Source organism: Ceratotherium simum, chromosome 5 (assembly GCF_057802395.1).
Source record: "Ceratotherium simum simum isolate JZ-2026a chromosome 5, ASM5780239v1, whole genome shotgun sequence".
In the NCBI taxonomy this organism is placed as follows: Eukaryota; Metazoa; Chordata; class Mammalia; order Perissodactyla; family Rhinocerotidae; genus Ceratotherium; species Ceratotherium simum.
Genome location: NC_141904.1, coordinates 19,010,433 through 19,034,479, shown reverse-complemented (window position 1 = coordinate 19,034,479; position 24,047 = coordinate 19,010,433). Strand labels below are relative to the sequence as shown.

At 48.3% G+C, this 24,047-nt stretch overlaps 2 protein-coding genes across 5 annotated transcripts in view; both read left to right on the top strand.

Annotated features, from left to right (window-relative positions):
* The window catches only part of TMEM108 (transmembrane protein 108), a 315,682-nt gene extending 305,524 nt beyond the window's left edge, over positions 1 to 10,158 (top strand). For all 4 annotated transcript variants that reach the window (XM_004419362.2, XM_087430561.1, XM_004419363.3 and 1 more), the window contains 2 exons: positions 2,839 to 2,993; positions 8,263 to 10,158. In XM_004419362.2, coding sequence (XP_004419419.1) covers positions 2,839 to 2,993; positions 8,263 to 8,385 — 278 coding nt within the window. In that variant the 3' untranslated portion in view covers positions 8,386 to 10,158. The remainder of the gene's footprint in view (positions 1 to 2,838; positions 2,994 to 8,262) is intronic.
* Positions 10,159 to 12,423: 2,265 nt separating this feature from the next.
* Positions 12,424 to 24,047, top strand: part of BFSP2 (beaded filament structural protein 2) — a 62,792-nt gene continuing 51,168 nt past the window's right edge. The window contains exon 1 of the mRNA XM_004419361.3: positions 12,424 to 12,921. Coding sequence (XP_004419418.1) covers positions 12,439 to 12,921 — 483 coding nt within the window. The 5' untranslated portion in view covers positions 12,424 to 12,438. The remainder of the gene's footprint in view (positions 12,922 to 24,047) is intronic.

The following is a 24,047-nucleotide window of genomic DNA, read 5'->3' as shown; positions in this document are numbered from 1 at the left end:
AAATATAATCAGGCCGGGTTCACTAACAACATGTGAGGAGGAGAAGCTAGGAATAGAACTGCCTGTCCTGACCCCAGGCCATCCCACCACAATGCTAGCCTTTCCCACAGGGCAGGATCCTGCTCCTGTGTCCTAAACAGGCCAGAGCTCCAGAGCCAGGGGCAGTGCGGGCCTAGAGGGAGCACTGGACTGGGGGTCAGAGGACCTGGATTCTGCAACCTGTGCCAGCCTAGGTTAGCAGCATGGGTTAGGAGCAGCCTAGCCCTCTCTTTATGGCTTCTGTGTCACCAGCTTGAATTCCCCCAGGCTATTTCACCATTGCAGTTGCAGGAGCAGAGAAAAGTAGTGACAGTGAAGAATAAAGACACCAGTTGCCGGCCCCGTGGCCGAGTGGTTCAAGTTCTGTGCGCTCCACTTCGGCGACCTAGGTTTGCAGGTTCGAATCCCGGGTGCAGACCTACTCCATTCATCAGCCATGCTGTGGAGGCATCCCACATACAAAGTAGAGAAAGATTGGCTCAGATGTTAGTTCACGGCTAATCTTCCTCAAGCAAAAATTTTTTTAAAAAAAAGGAAGTTTGCCAGTAGATGTTAGCTCAGGGTGAATCTTCCTCACCAGAAAAACAAAAAGAAAAATAAATTTAAAAAAAATAAAGACATCAGAAAAAGGGAGATAGGACCTCAGCTCTTGCCACAGCCCTGCCACTTACTGGCCTGTGACCTGTGGCAAGTCAGCTGGATTGCTTGGACCATAGTGATCTGTAGGCTGAGGAGGTGCCCTAGGTTAGCAGATTTCAGGCTAAGCTCTGCAGCCCTCCCTTCACCCCCATCCCTCCTCCAATCAGTTGAAGAAAGGGCTCTGGAGAAAAGAAGGGAGGAGACCCCACAAATTTTGAAAAAGTCTGTACCAGCCAGTCTAAAATTCCTTTTAGCTCAAACATTCAGAAATCTCCTTAAAACCTTTTTAAGGGGACCTGGAAGAATGGTGAGCAAATTTGATCCAAGCAGATGGATGGAATGGAAACTTGCCCGATCTCTTGGCTTTGTCTGGAGGCCTTTTCGGGTTGAGATGCCAGCAAGGCCAGCGGCTGGAAAGCGAGCTACAGAATTCCTCTGTCAGCCCACGGGGGCCTGGAGTGTGGGCCCCGAGGCCTCAGCCGGTGTGGGGGCTGCTTTTGCAGCTGCCTCACACCCTGGCGTGCACAGGCCCCCCGGTGTTGGCCAAACCCTCGGGCTGCTGTGGACAGAGCTGGCCCTCTGCTGCCCTCCGCTGGCCATTGCCATCATGGTGCTGGCCTCTGAGCCCAGCGCAGCCTGGGGCCTCCTCTCCCCAGCACAGAGGGTTGGCCCCTCCCCCAGAATGTTGGGTGCAGCTCTGCCCACCCCTGGCCTGGAGTTCCAGCCGCCCCGCCGGCTCCGGTGATGGTGAGCCTGGGCGGGAGCAGCCTCGTCCTCACGTTCTGGCTTCTCCCCAAGAGGGCTCCTGTCGCCCTTGTCACTGCATCACCTGTCCCACTGTGTGAGCCTGGACAGGCCTCCCCGCCTCTTAACCTCGGAAACCTTCCCTGTTGGCATGCCCGAGCCTCTCTGTTCATACCTGCTTCATCAGCAACGTCCAAACGTGCTCCTCCCTCCTAGGGCCCCACGAGGCTGAGATTGAACAGACGGGGTCACCGGTTAGGCTGCGTGGAGCCCTGACCAGGCCTGTCTGTGCAGTGCGGCTTCTGCATCAGTGTCTGTGAGGCAGAGTCGGGGTGGTTGAGAGCACAGACTTTGGAGTCCAGATGTCTGGATTTGCTCTTGGGCAAGTCCCTTCGCCTCTCTGAGTCTGTTTTCATGTCTGTACTGGAGAATTAAATGAATTAATATTCCTAAAGTGCATGGAACTCTGCCTGGCACAGAAACTCTGTGAGTGCTAGCGGCTTGGATGATGGTGCTGGTGATGCAGAGCAGCTGTTTTATTGAGTCCAAGACCTCCACCCAGTGGTTTGCTCTATGAGCCTCTGCCTTCAAGGCCCTCTGTGGAAACAAGGGCTCATTTTGTAGAGCTCGCTGGGCTCAGCGCACTTTCTGCCCCACACCCACTCTGAGAACTCTCCCCATCAGTCCAGCAGTGCAGCTTTGAGCAGACTCAAGGAGGGGCCCTGCAGCATCCACAAATATCCAGAATCACCTCCAGGCCTCTTGCACCTAAGCCCTGTGGGTGCAGCCTCTCAACTCTGCTCTGGCCTCATCTCCTCCTCACTTCCCCGTGCTCACTCCACTCCCACCGTGCTACTCTTCCCACACACATCAAGCTTCTCCCCTTTGCACATGCTGTTCTCTGCCTGGAACACACTGCCCCCCGTTCGACACGTGGCTAGCTCCTTCCCCACGTCCTATTCTCAACTCGAAGGTCGTCGCTTCCTCAGGGAAGCCTTTCACGACGGTTCTGAAGCAGTCTCTCCCCAACTCCCCTCCATTGTGTCTCTCCCTTCAACCTGTTTTATTTTCTTTGAACAGTTATCACTATCTGAATTTACCTTATTTATTCATTTTGTTTATTACTTACGTATTGTCAGAACCTCTCTGCGCCCTCCCATACGCACACCAGGAGGGACGCTTATGAGAGCAGGCAACCTTGGCTTTCTCTTCACTCCCTGTCTCCCCAGCACCTGGCGCAAAGTAGGCACTCAGCATATAAAGATACTTGTTAAACATACCAATGAATTAATGAAAGAGGTAGGTGGCTGACTGTATGACCATCACAGCCCCCCGGAGCCTGGCATCTGCCGCTCAGCAGTGCGGGCTCCGTGCTTGTCGCCTCCCTCCCATCTCTAACTTGGGCTCTCCCCGCAGCTGTCTTGCTGACCGTGTGCTGCCTGAGGAGGAAGAAGAAGACGGCCAACCCAGAGAACAACCTGAGCTACTGGAACAACGCCATCACCATGGACTACTTCAGCAAGCACGCCGTGGAGTTACCACGGGAGATCCAGTCCCTCGGAACCTCTGAGGTAACAAGCCCCAGACCAAAGGTGCCCTGGAGGTGCTGGCCCCTGCGGGCACAAGCACAGGCTCCAACGAGAGCCGGAGAGCGTCTGCTCATTTCTCAGGGCCTTGCTCCTCAAAGCCTGGTCCAGGGGCCAGCACCAGGAGGCTGCAGGCCCCACCGCAGCCCTGCGGAATTGGGATCTGCATTTGGCAGGAATCCCCAGTGCCTCATGCACATGTTGAAGTTTGGGAAGCACTGTTCTTGGTACTTCGTGTTTCTGGGAACAAGTCAACAAATATTCATTGAGGACCCGTTTTGTGGCAGGCGCTGTCTGGGGACTGTGGAGAGGAGAGCTTGCTCTCGGGGCCCAGGTTCGAAGATGCAGTTGAGGTACAAACCCCAAGCATCCTTCGAAAACAAAACAAACTAGGAGAGAGACAAGAAGAGTTACAGAAAGCCATGGAAACCCAGGCGAGGAAAGCCTTCCCCGTGGAGGTGCCGGGAAGGATAGATGGATCTCGACAGGTACTCCAGTAAAGGGAGTAGCCTGAGCAAAGGTGGGGGTTTGTGCTGGCCATGGCGTATCATGGCAGGAAAGGATACGTCGGGTCAGGAAGTGTTTGCCAAAAACACCTGGCTGGCCAGTGAGGGAGCTGGGCTTTAAACCTGGGTCTCTGGTCATGGAGTCCGTGCCCTTTCCACTCTCACACAGAGGTAGGGCAGAAGCCAGGGTGCAGCAGGAAAGGTAGGTGGACTAGGCACAGCCTTGACTGGGGTTGAGTGGAGTTTGTATTTTAGTCTTGGGCAGCAGAGGGCCATTGAAAGTTTTGAGCTTTGTGTGACTAGTTTTAGAAAGATTGTGCTAATGGCCTGGTGAAGGCACTCTACATGATCAATGAATGGATAGGAAGGAAAGGAGGGATGGTTTAATGGATGGATGAGTGGATGGGAAGACAGACAGAAAGACAGACTAGAAATAAGTAGATCAACTGGGACGCACTTGGGATGGCCCAGGAGAAAGATGGCGGACGTCTGAGTAAAGGTGGTGAGAGCTGAGAAGAGTTCTTCTGGAGGTACAGTCCCCTCTTCCCCTGCAGATCCGTCCCCTACAGCAGCCAGGGGGAGCTTCTGTAAACATCAGTGTGATCACATCACTCCCATGCCCAAAACCCTTCGGTAGCTTCCTATTGCTCTCAAGTTCAAGTGCAAAGTCTTTTACAGGGCCTGTGAGGTGGACCTGGCCCCAGCCCAACTTTCCAGCCTCACGTCATGCCCCCTCCCTCTCATTGGTAAGCTCCAGCCACGTTGTATTTCTTTTTGTTCCTTTACGGCACCAAGTCCTCCCACTCCAGGGCTGTGCATAAGCTGTTTCCTCTCCTGGCATGTCTTCTGTCCCTCCCTAGCACCCCCTTCCCTTGTTCACCTCAGTGACTCCTACCTATCATTCAGGCACAGTCTAACCGTCACTTCCTCAGAGGGGCCTTCCCCGACCTGCCAGGCTGGGTCTGCTTTTCTGTCATATGGTCGCAACTCCTTATGCTTTTCCATCACGGTACTTATCAGAGTTGTAATTATATAGCTACTGGTCTGATATTAGTTTCATATCTCTCTGCCCCACTAGAATGACCAGTTGCCTCCACATTGCTAAACCCCCCAGGGGTCAATTCTGAGTCAATTCCGGTCACCTTACTCGATCTACCAGCAGCATCAGCACAGTCGATTGTTTCCTCCTCAAACATTTCTTCACTGGCACCTGGGGCCCCGTCCTGTCCTGTTCTCCTCCACCTCCCAGCAGCTCCCTCTCAATCTCACCGTTGGTTCCCTGTCCTTTCTCTGACCTCTAATCGCTGGGGTGCCCAGGCTCAGTCCTCTCACTGCTTCTCTTCTCTTTCTACTTATTCCATGACCTTAACTACCACCTCTGCACCGTTGATTACCAATTTCCAGTCTAGCCCTGATGTCTCCCCTGAACTCCAGACTCATAAGCCCACCTCCTACTGCGCATGTCTAAGGGGCATCTCAAATTCAGCATGCCCAAGATGGAACTCTTGAGTTCCCCAGACTCCCAGAGCTCACCCGGTGTTTCTCATTATGTGGATGGCACGGCCTGGTGCCTTTTCCTCTCACACACCCCACATCCAGTCTGTCAGCAGGTCCTCTTGGTTCTTCCCACATACGAGCACTTCCCACCACCTGCACTGCTGCTCCCTCGTCCAAGCTACCATTATCCCTCAACTCATGGATTGCTGCAGTAGCGTCTGAAAACAGGACTCCCCCGACCATCTTGCCTCCTGCAGTCTGTCCTCCACACAGTAGCCAGGTGATCTTTTCAAGGCAGGACCTCAGGTCAGCCATGGCCCCCAACCCTCAAATGGCTCCTCTTCACACTTTGAGCAAAGTCCAGATTCCTCTTACCAGACCTTTCACATGCTGGCCCCTCCCACCTCCCTGACCCCCTGTGCCAGGCTTCCCATGGGTCACACACTCACTTGAGCCACACTGGCCTTTCTGCTCTTCCTCCAACGCAGTGAGCTCGCCCCCTTTAGAGCTTTGCTCTTGCGCCTATTCGAAATGCTCTTCTCCTGGCTGCCTCCATCCCTCACTTCCTTCAGGTCTCTGTGCCAGTGCCACCTCCTCAAGGAGCCTTCCCTGACTGCTCCATACAGATTAGAAGCTCACCCTCCCCGCCATGGTCTCTGACCCCTTCCCTCCTTTATTTTCCTTCCGAGCACTTCTCTCCACCTGACAGTGCACATGCTCTCTCTGGCGACTGGTTCGTTGTCCGGCTCCCCTGCTGGAACGTGAGCTGCCTGAGGGCCGGAGCCCTGCCGTTCTGCTCCCCACTCTGTCCCAGCACCTGGAACAGTGCCCAGTACGTGGACGGCACTTGGTCATATTCATCACATAAGTTTGGTTCACGGTTTCCCTGTCACCCAGGCCAAAGGCTAACACACAGTGGACACTCAGTAAGAAACTGTAACTGAAAGACCAACAGAGGGACAGGCTTCACGATGCACTGACCTTCGGTGTGGTCAGTGCACACACAGCAGAAGTCCTCCTCTTACAGTGAGTGAAAACATGGGTAACTTGGCAAAGGGGCTGGCCCCGCTCCGAGTGGGCTCTGAACTCGGACTCTAAGTTGCTCCTCTTCTCTTGACAAATTCATACATGAGAACCAAAGCCAAAGCACAGTGCTTGTGGGTGTCTGTAGAAAGGGCCCTGCCTGCACAGCATCCCAGTTAGTCACTCCAGCCCAGAGCTCCAGGGCCACCGTCAGACACAGGCCGGAGGCTCTGGCGAAGAGGCGGCCCCTCCAGTCAGACCCCAGGAGCCGGAGGTGGCGGTAGAACCGGCAGCGCAAAGCTCGGTTTGGCTTCAGAGTGGGTTTCATCCCTCCCCCCCTCCCTCCCTCCCCCCCTCCCCGCAGGTCTGCTCCCCTCCCTCTGCTTTATTTACAGCGATGCCAGTTTGTTCCAGCTCTCTGGGCACACACGCAGGCACTGCAGACCACCCACAGAGGGACACTGGTCACAGGGCGTATGCCACCGCGTTCCCCGTCCTGGCCGCGACCTCACCACCTGCCCGTTAGCTGCCAAGTGCTTTGCCTAAGTAGGTTTCTGTGGTGCCCTGCTCCCCTTCCGGGCTGAGGAAGGCAGCAAAACACAAACCCGGGAGGGGCTGGGAGACTGCCATGCTTTCTCCTTTCCCCGCCCCCTCCTCCTTTTTTCTTCTTTCTCTTTTGCCTTATTTTCTAAAGAACGTCCTCTATTTTACACAGTGACGCATCCCCACATGGTTCACGCTTGGTGAACACTTTGAGAACTGTGAGACGACAAGCCAGGTCTCAGCGTCCATAATTCCCTCCACAGCCCAGCCCAGAGCCCCAGGGAGGAGGGGGGTTTCTGTCCCCTCGCTGACACGGCCCTGTTCTCCTTACTCAGAGGGCTGCTCCCATGTCACCCTCCGATGGGCACTCAGCTAATCCAGACATTGAAGGAAATTCTTGTCTTCTGGAAAGACATTTTACCAACAAATGGCCTTTCTCCCTTTCTCTCCTCATTATCCATAAAGCAATATTTCCTCCTCAAACATGGTGTATATTTTGTTTAAAAATAAACTTCAGAGAATTCATTGTGGCTTCTTAAAGTGGAGGTGTCTCTAAGCAAGCCTGGCTTAAGGCGGTTATACCTGGGCCTGTTCTGAGTCTTTACCCTGAAACGCCCTGCAGGTTCTGAGACTTCGGTTGTTTAGAATTGGAACAAGCTATGACTTTTTCCCCCTAAATTTATACCTGGGCCTGGGTCTGAGTACAGCCATTTCTCTCTTTTTTTTTTGTGAGGAGACCAGCCCTGAGCTAAGATCTGCCAATCCTCCTCTTTTTTTGCTGAGGAAGACTGGCCCTGGGCTAACATCCGTGCCCATCTTCCTCCACTTTATATGGGATGCCGCCACAGCATGGCTTGCCAAGCAGTGCGTCGGTGCACGCCCGGGATCCGAACCGGGGAACCCCGGGCCGCCACAGCAGAGCTCGCGCGCTTAACCGCTTGCGCCACCAGGCCGGCCCCTGAGTACAGCCATTTCATGGCCCACAAATGCTTACATTCCTTGGTTTTGAGGCCAAAACCATTCAGATGACCTGAGCAGTGGATTACTTGTTTCTAGGCTTTTCCACTCCTGGGCCTGTGTAGACAGACTGGATTCTTTACTTACCACCCACTATACAGTCACACACAGATTCAGATCTGTTCAGCTCAGCACACCTAGTGTACAAGAAATGGGGCAAGAATTTAGGCTCTGGGAGGATTCGAGAGGGGTGGAATTAGCCCCGGAAGGCTCTGACAGCGGGTGGCAGGAGAGGAAAGAGGTGGGCAAGTGTGGAGTGTGATGAGGGGGGAAGAGCACCCAGATCTCCCAGAAGTCCGTGAGAAAGAGGCGGGAATGAGACTTCGGGGCCCAGGTGGACCGCGTTGTGCCCACCAGGGCAGTAAGCCAGGCGCTGTGTGTGTGGGCCATGGCGAGGCCTCTCAGACGTGTACGAGGAGAGCAATACCACCTCTGGCAACCTGAGGTGAGGTGACTCAGGAAGCGGGAAATCTTTTTCAGAAGCTGCTGTGAGAATCTGAAAGAAGAGCCCGAGAGGGCCCTGCCTCAGCGTTGGCAGTGAGGCTGATGAGAAATGTTTACCAAGCAATCCCACGTGGAAATAAACGTCCCCGTGTGTACGTTTGTTTAAGAACGGCCACCTCATGACCCTCCCCGGCTTAAACCATCTCCTCCTGCTCTCTCCCCAGGACCAGCTCTCAGAGCCCCGCTCCCCAGCCAATGGCGACTACAGAGACACCGGGATGGTCCTTGTTAACCCTTTCTGCCAAGAAACGCTGTTTGTGGGAAATGACCAAGTCTCGGAGATCTGACGGCAGCAGCCCCGCTTTGCCGGTCCCTACCTTCCGTCTCTAAATTATAAATATACACATATATATTATAAATATAATCTTTGTGTAACCCTGACTTAATGAGAAACATTTTCAGCTTTTTTCTTCCTAAGAATTGTCAACATCTTTTTTATAAGTGTGGTTTAAAAAACAAAAAACTTTACAGAACGATCCGTGGCTTTATAAAATAAAGTATTTCTAAGCAAAGCAGTTGCATTGATTGCTTCTCTTAATACCTGTCCTTGAGCACGTGGGGGGGCCCAGCAGCCCCGGGCAGGTGAGCGGAGAGACTGACCAGTAGAAGTGGAATGTTCAGGTGGTCAAGTGCACGGCCCTTGAGTGCTGCTTAAAGCTCTGGTGCCTCTTGATTCGGTGTCACCCCATTTCCTCGCCCCTCGTATGCGCACCAGTGAGGGGAACTGGGCCGGCTGGGGAGATGGCAGACTCATGCAGGACGAGGGGACAGCTCACCACCGCAGAGGATGAGTAACCTCCCAAAGGCGCCACTGGCTGTCTAGTGTAATTCCGCCCGAGTTACAGACAGCGGGCAGGAGCACGCGGCCCTCAGGAACCCACGAGGACATGAGGCGTCCTGAGGCTGTGTCCCCTAATGTCACACGACAGGGAGCTTCCGCTGTGCTAACAGGACTGCCTTTCCCTGGTGAAAAAAGACTCCCCTTGAAGCACATTCCTGCCTCCTCTCCGACACCCACATCTGCGTTAAGCGTGCCTTCCTTGAGAGGTTTAGACACGGATCTGGCCCTGGAGCTGGAGAATGCTCGCCTTTCTTCGAGGAGCAAATGTTTACTGGGGTTCAGCTATGTTTTCCCAACAGGCCATCACAATGTGCCCCTGAGGAACGTGTTTATATAGAAGCCTTGGGGTGTGGAGCTGTAATTTTGAAAACTTCCTCCAGCAATCTTAAAAAAAAAAACAAGAATGCCAAAGCGGATCGCTCCGGAGCAGACATTATTCTCTCCCTCCTTGGCGCTGCAGACCTGCTTGGGGTCAGCAGGCGGACCTGCCATCCCGCTCTCATCATCCCATCGCCCCCGCACTGCACCCCCCATCAGGGCTCGGCTGCTGCTCCCCCATGCCCACGCTGTGTCCGGCTCGGCCAACGGGTCAGACCCTCAGAGACACAAGAGGGGCTTCCAGAGATGGCTGCTTCTCCGTTTTTCTCCAACTAGATAGTAGCTGGGAGAGAAGATAACTGCATTGACACTTCCTTTCTCTAAAAGAAAAATAGTTTGATAGTATATTTTGAATATAAATGTTCTTATAGTCAGATTGGGAATTGAATTTGAATGTTGATTCATATGTTCGTGTTGTTTCTGTGGTATTTTTATCATGACTTTTTCCTTTCTTGTTACATTTTCCTTTAAAAAAAAATGGCCTTCAAAAATGTGTGTTCTCAATGTCGTATGAACCTACTTAATGTGAGTTCAGTTGTTGTCTCTCTTCAAAGACCCTTCAACCCACAAAGAAGCAGGTTAAGTGTTGCTCTGAGATTCATTTTCCAGTGTGCTGTCTGACCTTTTAACCTTATCATAATATTTCTGTTAGCTATCGCATTTAATATATCAATGTGTGTGTATACATATAAAGAAATCTGTAAAGTAAAATTTATATATAGCATATGTAATCAAAGATACATATGTTATATACATATGTGGATGTATGACTTATTTTTCCTTATCCACAGAATTCAGCTACCATGTATATATAAATAAACTTATTTTATTAGCCAGAGGATCAAGTTGCTAATACATTTCGCATTCTTTTCATTTTATAATAACTTTTAAGTCTTCCTTTAGTACCACCACCACCTAACGTCCATCTGTATTTTTTAATCCATTTTTAACAGTAAGGGGTTTTATGAGCATGATAAGCTAACGGAATTAGCAATTTATCATTTGATAAAACCAGTCCTTTAGAACATGTTTGTGATTTCTCCAAAAGAGAGTCGTCTCTCTTCAGGTCTTTGGAGACATTGGTGTCAGTGAGGATACATCCCCTCCTCATCCTCCGTCTCTGCACTCAGGGCTTTACTGTAAATATCTTTGTGTCAGAGAAATCTGAAGTTAACCTGGCCCCTTAGTGTCACCATTCTGTAGAAAGGAACAGTGCCTAAACATGACTCCTGTGCAAACAGCTTCATCAGTAGCTTGAACCCTCCGTTTAGCCTTGGACAGACGATACATCCTGGAATTCCTGACTGGGGCCCAGTCAGTGTCACCTGTGTTGGGAGGATATTATTATAACACAGTCTCGTGGGCGCCACGGGCCCTTTACGGTGCACCAGAGGTGGTATTTGCAGCAAGAATGCCACGTCTAAATAAACAAGGGACACTGCCAGCCTTTACTTGATCAAGTTGGTTCCTTAATCTGCTAATCATATAACCAACATTGATATTTATAAAGGAACTTCATCATCTCAAGTAGACAAAGTAGAAGGAAAAAAAAAAGGAATTGTGTTGTACTAATAGCAAGGAAGAGCACATAGAATATTCCGGTAGGTGACCAGGGTTTTTAACTCTGCCTGTGTGACCTTGGGTAGGTACCCTGTTCTCTGGGTGGGTGGAGGCAGAAGGGGTCCTAGATAAGTCACTGGACCAGGAGTCAGAAAAAGCCTCTCATCCTAGCTCTGCTAGTTTCTAGACCGGGGACCTTGAGCAAGTCATTGAAGCTTGCAGGGTCCTCACCACATACAGGGATAATAGCCGATCCTAGGACATGCGATGATACTTCTGGAGTTGTGCAGTGCGCAGGCCAAATGGCAGTACTTGTCAAGTCTGTACCAGCTCCTGAGGGTGAATTGAGAACTCAATGAAAACAAAGTATGGAAGTCGCACACAGCACTGGGATGGATTCAGCACTCACTAGAAGCTGACTCCCTTCCCCGTCTCTCACTTGAGGTGTGTTCCCACATGGCAGGATCTGACCAATATCCAGCTCTGGGTTTTGGTTACTTGGTTTCTCTAGGGTAAAACTCAAGTGCAATGGTTTGGGGGTCCATTTTGCGATCCTGGGGGCTGGAGGGTCCTTTCTGGGCCTGGAGAAGTGATTGAGATGTGACCGTGACAACATGCCTTAGTGGATGCTGACGGCTGGAATTAAAACCCAAGGGGTGTCATTGAATCCTGCCATGGAGCACCTTTAAAGAGCTTACTGGAAAACCTCTTTGTTTTCATTTATTAGTTTTCTGGCTGATGGGGAAACAGAGGTGTAGGGAACAACTAGAGCATTCTAGGTGCCTAACGTGTGGCGCCTGAATGTGTCTAAGGTCCCTTGTCTAACGCATTAGACAGTCCGAGGAACCCTCCCCAGGCCGGTGCGTGAAAGGTAAGGTTCAGGGAGGTGAAGGAATGCGCCGAAGGGCAAGCCGCTCATAAATGGCAGTGTTCAAGGGCAGAAAGATGCCAGGGAGGGACCTGGAGCTGCTGCCAGGACTGAGGGAGGGTGAAGGAAGCAGCAGGCTTGGTTTGTTGCTCTTGAGTCCCTGGGGCGGCCTCCGGCCACGGCTGGTTCACATCCATTTCCATCCACGTTCACTCACACACACAGCACAGGCAAGAGTGTAGAAAGTCCAAAAATCGGCCCTGAAACACCCGGATTTGGTCCTGGCTCACTACGCCTGTGATCTGAGGTCTCTGAGCCTCAGTTTACTCATCTGTGAAATGGGGCTGCTTGATGCCTGCCTTGCCCTCTCTTAGGTAGTAAAATACACAAATCCAGATGAGCCACCCCCACAGCCGGCACTGATCCAGCCTCCCCCACCACCAGCAGGAAAATCTGGGAGGTCAGACACGTGACCCTGCAGAGAATGCACGAGTGCCTCTCTGCACACAGCCCTGGGTAGGGCTTGTTTCAGCTCGGTGAATGATGGAAACTCATGGAAAATAGCAGACAAAGCAGCCCTGGGGATAGGGAAGCTTCCAGAGAGACCCGTGACCCGGCCGCAGGGACGCTGGGTCTGGAAACCAAAAGCCACTGGACTCTAAACCCACTAGGCACAGCAGAGGCAGAAGGGTGATGAGCACAAGGCGAGTGGTGGTGGAGGCGCCCGCCGGGGCCAGCCCCAGCATGCCCCTCCAGAGGCACCGGGCATCCTTCAGGGGAGCACGGGTATCTCCCCTGGAAAGCCCCCCGGCCTCCAGGACCAACGCTGTGGGTGGCCTCGTCCGAGCACCCAGGGTCTATGTAGGGATGGCACCCAGTGTGTCCACAAGTGGCCTGGCCGCCCGTGTGACCCGCAGGGCCCTGGGCATCAGCAGTGTCTTCCTGCAGGGCCTGCGGAGCTCAGGAACCACGGCACCTGTTCCAGGCCTAGAGAGGGACCTCAGTGCCGTCGAGGACCTGGGGGGGTGCCTGGTGGAATACATGGCTAAGGTGCACACCCTCGAGAAAGTCAGCCAGGAGCTGGAGGCACAACTGCGGATGCACCTGGAGAGCAAGGCCGGGCGCTCGGAAAACTGGGGTGCTCTCAGGGCCTCCTGGGCCAGCAGCTGCCAGCAGGTGAGTGCCCGGGCTGTGCCCAAGGGCTTTGCATAGGGCCGGGAGAGGAGGCTGACAGCTGCCTTTGCACCACCTCTGAGGGGTCATTATCAGAGAATAAGAGTGCTGAGGCAGGAGGCAGCGGGGTGCGTGGTCTGTGGCCAGAGAAACTGACCATAACCGCTTACACTTACATGCTAAAAATACTAATGACAATGATAACAGTAACAATGGCTACCACTTCCTGAGGTGTCCTAGGGGCCAGGCCCATGGTAGTCCCCTAGAGGAGACATGCACTGTCTCCTCTGATGTTCAAAGCCAGGCTATGCAGTGGCTCGTTCGTTGACTGCATTTTTCAGATGAGAAAACTGAGGCACAAAGAAATTAAGTAATTTGCCCAAGATCACGCAGCTAGCAGGGAGATGGAACTGAGATTTAAAACTGAGTTTTTCCGGCTCCAAAGCTTGCATTTGTGCCATTACTCTGGGCTGACTCTGTAACCTTTGTGTTAGGAAAAGATTTTTATAGCCATCATCAAATAGAATACCACTGAAAGGATGTGGCGTTAAAAATGATGGGAAAATGGAGGTAAGTTCTTGTGTCCATCTATAACGGCACTGTCCAAGAGACATACGAGCCACGGAGGTAATTGACAAGTCTCTTACAGTAAAAAAAAGGTAAAAAGAAACAGGTGAAGTTAATATTTACTATATCTTATTTAACTCAATATATTTTAAATGTTATTTCAACATGTAATCAATGTAAAAAATATTAATGAGATAATTTACATTCAAATAGAACTTTCTGCAGTGATGGAAATGTCCTGCATCTCTACTGTCCAGCCTGGTAGCCACTAGCCACATATGACTATTCAGCACTTGAAACGTGACTAATGAGACAGAGGAACTGAAATTTTTATTTTATTTTTTGTTAATTTAAGTTTAAGTTGGCTGGAGGCTATCTTACTGGACAGGGCAGGACACAGATCTCATTTTCCTCCCTTGCTTGGTCAGGACCTGCTCTCTAGGGCTGTTTCTGCTGAGCACCGAGCTCATCCGTCATGTCTGGCCCGCAGCCTGTGGTTCCAGCGCTGGGACTGCAGCCAGCATTGCGCATCTCATCTGTCTCTTTGTGGGCGGCTGGCTTCTCCCCTCCCCTCCCCCTCCAATGCCGGTCTTGGGATCCCTCTGAGCTAAACCAGCCTCGAACCCAGCCAGGAACTGCCAGCTCAGACCCCTTGCACCCTGGGGCCCAGCATGCAGCCCCGCAAGAGGAGGTCACAAACCTTCATTCCTGTGTGGCTGGGTGATGCTGAGCAGACACATTCAGGGACTCCCCGTTTGCCCCTCCTGCCTCCCATTTCATCCCAGGGTGCTTCTCACCATCAGTCAGTGCCCGGCTGATGGCACCGTCTGCATGACACACAACGCTGTTCTCTCGGCTTCCCCCTGGAGCTGCTGTTCTGCTGGCGTCCATCTGCGCTGCAAGGGAAAGCCATCTTAGAGCAGTTCAGGGCCTTAAAGCCATCAATCGAAGGCAGCCGTTCCTGCAGGATTCTCCCCAACAGTGCTGATTCCAAATATTTGTGTCCTATAAACCACCAGAATGTTCCTAGATATTCCGATACTTCAGCATCTACCAGACAATTTCTTGTACTCAGATGCCACACAGACTTTTTATGAGAAACCAGGCATCCCAATTTCTAGGTCAAAAAGTATGGCCACAAGACTTAGTCCATACTCTGACCTGATCTGGCTCCAGCTGGCTACAGGGGCTTGAGCAACTTACCCAACTTCTCTTGACCCTCAGTTTCTTTATCTGTAAAATGGGTATAGTAATGCTATGGATATTCCAGCAAATCCGTAGATGAATAAGGTGCATGGGTCCTGCCTGCAGGTGAACTGCAGACTAAAAACTACACAGAGAAAGCAGTACAGCCACAAGCGAAGGCCGGATGCCAAGATGTTCGGCCTCCACCACTGTGTCAGAATCCCAAATGGGGGTCATTTGCCTTTTAAGTGACTATCAATGAGATCCTAGGTTGAATACAGAGTTCTCTTTTTCTTCCTTTTTCTTAAAACATGGACTTGAAGAGACAGTTAGACCAACCTGTAAAATGGAGTTATTTCTGTATTGCACAGCCTGGCCTTCCAGCTATATTAAGCTCTGTTCCATCAAAAAGAACAAAAGAAAATTCTACATATTTGAGATGTACACATGATTTTTCCTTTGTTGCTGTTGCAAAACTGACCCACACTGCCCACCCACCCCAGGCCTCAACATACGCTGAAAGACGGCTTTGCTGACACCCGCTCTCCGTCCTGTGTTCTCCACCCAGTCACCAGAATGATCTCTTGGACACATGGGATCTGACTACGTTATGTCCCTGCCCAAAACCTTTCTGGGCTTCTCATCACCAACAGGACACAATCTGTGACCCTTGGATCAGTCCACAAGGCCCTACCAAAGCCCCCTCTCTGTCCCAGCCACACCACCCACTGGAAGCCCATGAGCACATGGCATGCCCTCGGCTTTTCTGCTCCTCTGTGATGCTTTCCTTGCTCCTTCCGTGGTCTCGGGACAGCCTGTGTGCATCCGCTGTGGCAGTTACCATGTTGTCCTGTGGTCATTTGCAGGTCCACGCCCTCACACCCTAGGCTCTCTTAGGCAAGGACGAGGTCTTCCCAGCACAGTGAGAAGAGTGAAAAAGGTGTAAACAGGGAGTCAGGTGAACTTGCATTTGGATGTTCGCTCGGCTACCTACTAGCTAGGTGACTTTAGGTCAGTTACTTAACTTCGCTGAACTTTCTTCCCCATTTGCAATTTGGGGATCACTATATCTACTGTGCAGAACTGTTAAGGGGGTTAACTGAATGTAATGTACCTAGTAAATTCAGTGGCTAACAGCTTAGAAAGACTGTTTCATTCATGGCATCGCAGATACCTAAAGCCACGTACACGATCAATGCTCAGCAATGATCAGGATCTCTCTTCACATCCTGGTTCTGCCACTTACTTGGACCAACCAATCCTTCGCTCCGTGTCTCCCTTTCCTCATCTTCCAACTGGATGAACCCTCTCAGGGTCATTGTGAGCATGAAATGAAATGAGATGCAAAAAGGGGCTTCGGGAACTATGAAGTCTGTGCACAGGCAACATGGCCAGGCCCCTCCTGACATCCCCTCCTTGCCCTGCACCCCGCAAGGGCCTGATCACAGATGCAGGCAGGGGCAGGGTGACATCTTCAGGTGGGGCATGGCAGCAGCCGTCTCTGTCAGGACTGGCAGTGCCAGTGCATTTGGCAGGCACCTAGGGGAGGAGGGCGAGCCTCTTGCCCACTCTTGATCCAGGTGCATTCAGAGCGGCACTGAGGTTTCAATAGTCTTGGGGGTTGCCTGTCCTCCATGGGTTAGGGTGGCTGGTCTGTGGGAAATGGAGATGCCTGGCTTGACTTCCCTGCCCCTGGCCAGGACGTGGCACGTCGGTCCAGTGGCTGGCAGGAAGGGTAATCCAGCTGTTGGTGGGCCACACAGAGCCCCAAATGGTGGGGCAGGGCCCCCAGGGGCCTCTGAGGGTTTATACTTGCCCCTTGAGTGTCCCTGTGCCCGAGAGGGTGCGAGATTAAATAGCAAAAACTACCATGACAAGTTGAGAGAAAAACCATGGGAGAAAGGATAAAGCTTTATATTTTAGTACCTTTAAAAGACTTTTTCTCCTGCTTTTTGAACAAGGAGCTCCACATTTTCATTTTGCACTGGGACTCACAATTTATGTAGCCAGTCCTGGTTAGGGTTAAATGTATATGAAGTTCCTTTTCAGCTCTCTTCCAGACCTCTCTCTCCCTGCTCCTCAGCAGCGTTAGAACCTCTCAGCCACCTCTGCTAAGTGGTAAAAAACAGACAGGAAGACCCCCAGAGGCCACAGAGGCCCCATACCTGCCCATTGCTCGGGCAGAGGGTGGCCCTTCCCCTCTCCGGCTTTGCTGAGTGCGCCTGACTTTTCTTGCCAAGTGAGCGATGCTGATAATAAGCTCTGGCAGCAACATCAGCCCCTTTCATCCTCAAACAGGCCAAACGCAAGCTCAGAATTAGGCAGCCTCCCTGCCTCGGAGCTGCACATGAAAGGAGAGTGGAGACAGAGGAGGTGCAGCCGCAGAGACCGAGCCTCAAAGCAAACAGGGCGAGCCAAGGCCAGGGCCGGGCAGAGGCTGCCTGGGAAAAAGGGGAACGTGGAGGCTTACGTTTCCACCGAAATTAGTGATCTCTGTGGGAGAAAACAGCAGCTTCCACCGCCCACAGCACGACTCAGCTGGAGGAAATCAAAATTACTGGAAGGCAAGAGATTAGAATTTAAAATGGGCCTGGTTTGAATACTTTTCCTGCTGTTCACAGTCCCTCTTTCTGCCCCTTGCAGAGAGAGAGCCCATCCCTTGGGGAACTGCCTATTTGGGGAAATTGCTGGAAACTTAGTCAATCTAGATCAGAGCCAGGTTTCTCTCCCCATAGAACCTGAGGTCCTAGAAGGTTTTTTTTAAAACAAGAGAAAAGACGTAATCCCTCCGCATTGAATTAAAAGAAAGGCAACAGGGTCACTGTTCATGATTCACAAACTGGTGTCCCTGAAAGGGAGAGGGGGAAAGACCATGAGCTATTCTAGTATCTGCAAGACCTGAGTACATTTACCCAAGACAAACCACTCAGTCCATTTCTTAATAAATGCAATCTGTTTGGTCAGAGCAGGCCAGTAAGGCAGTTACTCTGTTAGCCAAGTTCTAAGGGACACTAAAGTATCATTAGAAATGTAACTACACGGGGAAAAATATGTTCAGGAGAATTCCTCTCAGGGGAGTGATGATGTATAAGACAGGAAGAAATATTTTGATGGAGCAGGGGAGGGGAAGGAGGCATGAGGCTGCTCCCAAGGGTCTTGGTCGAGTATATAATATTTGGTTGAGTAATATTGGTCACTAACCTGCTTTCTAAGAAGAGTGGTTTCCAATTTCCTGGGGGCTCTTGTTTTTCTAAATAGAATATGTCTGGGAGAAAGCAGAATTGCTAAAGAAAATACAGGAGAGATCGAGGGCTGTGATTCGGGGCCCCTTTCTGTGCCCTTCCCAAACACCGCACTCAGCCACTCTTAAATCTCTGAAGATCTCTTAAAATGTGAGGTCCATTTTGAGGAATAGGGGGCAGGGGAGTCCAGATAATGAAAAATAGGGGAGTGTACCGTGAAGACTGAGGATTTTGAAGCCAGAGAGCCTGTGGGTGAAACTCAGGCCCTGCCTGACCTTGAGGCAAGTTCTTCATTGATCTGGCTACATCTTGATTTCTCATCTGGATAATGAAGATATTTGGAGACTTTCTTGACATAATAAAATATCTCTAAGAAGGAAATAGTAGAGGACTTCCCACAGAAACTAAGAACAAGAAAAGGATGCCCACTGTCTCTACTACTGTGGAACATTGGTCACAGGTAGTAGTTGATGCCATCAGACAAGAGAAGGCAATTGGAGGTGTAAGAATTAGAAAGAAAGAGAGAAAATATTGGTCTTTCACAAAAGCCCAAATTGTTCCATGTAAAAACTGTACAACAAACAATAAGATAATTTAGTAAAGTTAAATTTAGTAAAGTAGCAGGTTATAAAATGCCATTAAAGATGCACACCCTTCATATATATAAACAACAAAAAAGATAAAATGGAAGAGAAAATCTCATTTATGATAGCAAAAATTAAACTGAAATGCCTCTAAATGAGCTTAATAAGAAATGTCCAAAATCCATATAAGACAATAATGAAACCCTCTTGAAAGACACAAGTGGAAAGAAACACCATGTGCTTGAATATAAAGATTCAAGAAAGATGTCAGTTCTCCCTAAGTTAATTTATAAATTTAATGCAATCCTAATTTTTAAAATACCATAGTTTTTTTTTAGGACTACAAGAGTTTATTATAAATTTCATACATAAGAACAAAACAGCAAGAATAGCCAAAAAGAAAACCGAAAGAGAAGAGCAAGGAGGGAAGGGGCAGCTCTCTCAGACATTAAAACATACTAGAAAGTCTCGGTCATTAAGGCAGTTTTATATTGGCACATACAAGATGAGAAGACCAGTGGAACCATATTCAAAATTCAAAAGTAGACTCTGCTGCACATGGAAACTTAGTGTTGTTAAATGCAGCGTGTGAAGCCAATGAAGGAAAGGATGGACTTTTTAATAAGTGGTATTCAGATAGCTGCATAGTCACAGGAAAACAACAAAATTGGATCCATCCCTCACTGTACCATTTGGATCAATTCCAAATGTATCCTAGATTTAAATGTAAAAAAGGAGACTGTACAACTAGAAAGCATGGGTGAATTCCTTTATAACCTGGGTGTAGGAAAATTTTTCCTTGATATAACTCAAAATCTAAAAGCAATAGAGAAAAATATTGATAAATTTGATTACCAAAAATTTTTGAATTTTGCATCACAAAATAACATTATAAGCAAAACTAAAAGATAAATGACAAATTAGAGAAAAGTATTTGCAACTTAGAATACAAAGAGTTAGTAACTCTATTCTGTAAACAGCATTTAAGATTTGGAGTTTTAAAATAAAAGCCAACTACGTGCTTATTTTTAAATAGCCTAAGGATATGAACAGACAGTTGACATAAAAATAAATGAGAATGTCTCTTAACTATATAAAAGGATGCTCGACTTCACTCGTAATAAGAGAAAAACAAACAAAACAAAAACCTACCTGAGATACCATTTTCACCTATCAGATTGGCAAAACTCGAAAAGTGTGTCAATCTATTTTGTTGGTGAAGTGCTAGGGAGACAGGCAAGTTTGTACAGCACTGATGGGAAGAGAAAATGTTACAATCCCCGTGGAGAAGAATTTGGCATATCTAGACAAATTATGTATGCATTTATGTGTATGTAATTTGATCCAGCAATCCCACTTCTGCGAATCTCTTCTAATGACACATTGGCAAAAACATGAACAAGAAGTATGCACAAGGCTGCTCATTTCAATCATATTGATAATGATGAAAGACTGGAAATAACCCAAATACCCATCAATAGGGACTAGTTGAATAAGCAATGATACATTTACAAAAGGAATGAGGAATAGCTCTATAACTATTACAGAGTTATCTCCAGGATATATTGTTGGGTTAAAAAGCAAGGTGGAGAGAATGTGTATGTCATTCTACCATTTATCTAAGAAAGAGGAAGGGATATGAACATATACATACATATTTGCTTATACAGTCATGTGCTGCATAACAACGTTTTGGTCAACAATGGACCACATATATGATGGTGGTCTCATAACATTAGTACCACATAGCCTAGGTGTGTAGTAGGCTATACCATCTAGGTTTGTGTAAGTACACACTACAATGTTCACACAATGACAAAATCGCCTAATGATGCATTTCTCAGATGTCCTAGTCGTTAAGTGACTCATGACTGTAATGGAAAAAGAACAACCCATAAATGTTTTTAAATGATCACTTATAGGAGGAGGGAGGGCGTACGGTAGAAGGAAAAGGAATTGACATTAGAATTCTTTTAATTTATCTTGTTATGTAGAGATGACTTTGGAACCATGCAAATATTTTACAGAATTATAAAACAAAATTAAATCTTATAAAGGAAACCCTAAAAATCAAAAGGAGAAGGAAACAAATGAATCCAACTATGTATCATATTGAAGGTATAATTACCCAGAGAAGACCTGTTCCAAGTGACTTTTTAAACCACAGTAACCCGACTGTACATCCCTGGTGGGGATGCAAAAGAGTAAGATTCTTGAAAAGAATCTTAAATTATTTTCAGTAATCATATTGTTGCTTGTAGTGTTGGTATTGTCATTCTGACACTGGTGTGCGTATGTGTGCATGTGTACTGTGGGCAAAAGCAAAAGAGGAATTATATTTGTGTCATTAGAACTGAGACTTTTAGTGTGGGTGAAAGGAGATACAGCTGTAAGACTAAGAGAGTTTAGTGACAGTTCTTTAGTCCTGAATTTAAATTGGAATTATCAGTATAAACTCATGGTGTATATGATCAAAAAATAAATATATACTATTTCCCAGCTCTGGCCAGCAACAAGACCTAGAAACAATGGCCAACCCAGTGGCAATGAGCATTTTTAACCTCAGATTTTGGTTTCTAACTTCCATCTTTCACTAAAAGAACAGAGGCATCTTAGAGAACTAGCTGAATCCAGGTTTGGGTGCAGGAAATGTACAAGACGAGTCTAAAACATCTTGTCACGACAAAAACCAAGGAAGCTATAAAGAACTACTAGAGTCATGTCAAAACACTAAGCATCCAGTTTTAATAAGCTCCCACTAATCAAAGATGATTGAGTATCAATGAGAATATTAACTGCAATGGATTGAAACACATCAAATATGTTTAAATCTATGAGTTCAGTATAATATTTAAAAAAAAAAAAACTTCCACTAATTAGTTACTTTTGAAGTCTGCTGGGGGATCAACTCATTGTTTTGAAAACTGGTAAATAATGAGAAAGAATCAGGCGTTTTTCCAGCCTTTCCTATAAGAACTGTAGATACATCAGGGTTAAAAAAAAAAGAAAGAATTGAAGAAAGGAAGTGTCTTTTTATAGAAGTATTCCAGCTAAAAAATGAATAGTAATATAATTATTAATTTTGTTTATATTTATAATTAATATTAATTATTAAAATAAAATTAGAATATCACCCCTTTGCAACCATAATAAAATAATGGACCTAGGCAATAACAATCATCAAGTGGCTACTAATGTCACAAAAAGAGAGACCAGCAGACATTATGCAGCTCCTTGTGGAATGCACAACATCACCAATGAAGTAGTCTTGCCAAAAAAAAACAAAACTGAATGTGATTAAAGCTAAAGATAGAACTACTAATTTATAGGGAATACAGAGGTCAGATGAACATGTTAACAGACACCACAGGGATGAAATCAGCAAAATCCAGACTGTGGGAAACTGCAGGACTAAAGACCCAATTTTTTTAACGAGCAAAAATTACAAGGGGGAAAAAAGAGAGATGGAGGGGGAAACCTATGAATTAGAAGAGACTAAATTGACATATCGACCCACTGAAATGGACTTAATTTGAACCACTATTCAAACAAACAAAAAGTAGATTAGACAATTGAGAAAAGATGAACTAGGTATTTGATGATATTGAGGAATTGTTATTAATTGTAGATGTGGTAATGGTTGTGAAGTTATGTGGTTTTTTGTAAAGCATCTTTATAATTTAGCAATGCATACTGAAATATTTGAAGAAATAATATGATATACAGAATTTGTTCAAAATAATCTGAGGCAGAGCAGAAAAGTGAGGGGGTACAGGTGACACAAAATGAGCCATGCGTTTACAATCGTTGAAGCTGGGCAGTGGGTATGTGGGGGTCCATTATACCATTCCCTCTTTTTATATATGTTTGAATTTGCATAACAAAATGAAGACAGACTATCTACCTCATAGGGTTGGTTCATTGTTTATCGTACAATGAAATAATGTATGTAAAGTTCTGCTGCATAACCAACACCCAATTACAGTTTGTGAAAATGAAAACTTGAAGATACAAACATTAAGTGAGTAATAACATCAATAATTGTGTTTATGTACATGTATTCATGAGTTGTTCAGCCCACACACACTGTAGGAGTTTAGAGACGGAAAGGGGTACTGACTGGTCCTGAGTAAGAACCAGGAAATGGAGACTAAATGTGAGACCCAAAGAACATGCCAGAAGATGGCCTTTCAGCCCGGGGCCCAGCATGGACGGAGGTTGGGAGTCAGGACCAGGCATGACCATCTGCAGGGCAGTCTGTGCATGGGGCAGACTTCCCAACAGTCAAAGAGAAATTTTTGCACTGGACACTTGCCCAAATTGGCAAGACAGATTTTATTCAGACTACTGCAGTAGAGGAGAGAGACTTCAGGACAGAACTGAGCTCAACTCCATGGAAACAAAAGCCAGGAGGCTTTTTAGACACCGGCTGTGCTAAAGGAAAAGTCCAGAGCAGGTTAAGGGCCGGGGTGTTGATGTGATCAGGCCACCTGTTTGCTCATCAGTGCTTACCCAAAGCAGAAACACACTTCTCACATCTTTATGATGGGAGAAAATTGGAGCCAGGCGCCCTCCAGAGTTGGCATCGTGCCCTCCCACAGGAGATGGGAGATGGGGGAGCTGTCTCCACAGATGTTTGCATTTCCCAAGAGACGGCACCCAGGTCCCTGAGAAAATATTTCAGGTTATAGGAGATTTATATCTCAAAGGGGCAGTGAAAGGATTTACAATTCCAAGTTTCCTAAAGTAATTGCCTAAGAAAAGGGCAGCCAGGGGCCTCCTGTCGGGTTTTGGCTGAAATGAACAATAAATGTTTTGGCAGCATGAGCTTTCTCAGGCAGGCATGTAGGGGGCTGGGGGCCCCCTAGGGACATGATCGGGGCGGAAGGAAGCCACACTGGTGTTTGGTCCCTTAGTGCGGGGGCTAGACGGCATTATCTATGCAGAGAGTTTTGCAGTCTCCCCACCAAGCGCCAAGCTCTTCCCAGGTTGCAGCCGGTCCCCCTCACCCCTCTATTCCCAGAGCCTGGCACAGAGGGGGTTTGCCACGACACACAGAAGGCGGCCAACAAAGGGTTGGGTAGCAAGGGCTGAATACAGAGCCAGACAGGCTCGAGGTTTCAAGTCAGAACCCTGACGTCAGGGGTGGAGAGCTTCGTGAAAGCCCCAGACCAGAGTGATACTGGAAACAACCCGAACGTCCAATGTCGCTAAATAACGCAGCAGAATCCTCTGCAGCTGTAAGAACAAGGAAGCTCATTATAGTCTAACAGGAACCAGCACCAAAATATATTTTTGAGTAAAAAGGCAGGCTGCAAACCCCACCTATGCTATGCTATTTGTGTTTTTAAAAAAGGGGGTGCGGGGGCCAGCCCGGTGGCGCAAGCGGTTAAGTGCGCGCATTCCACTGCAGCGAACTGCCAGTTCGGATCCCGGGCGCGCACCCACGCACTGTTGGTTAGGCCATGCTGTGGCGGCATCCCGTATAAAGTGGAGGAGGATGGGCACAGATGTTAACCCAGGGCCAGTCTTCCTCAGCAAAAACAGGAGG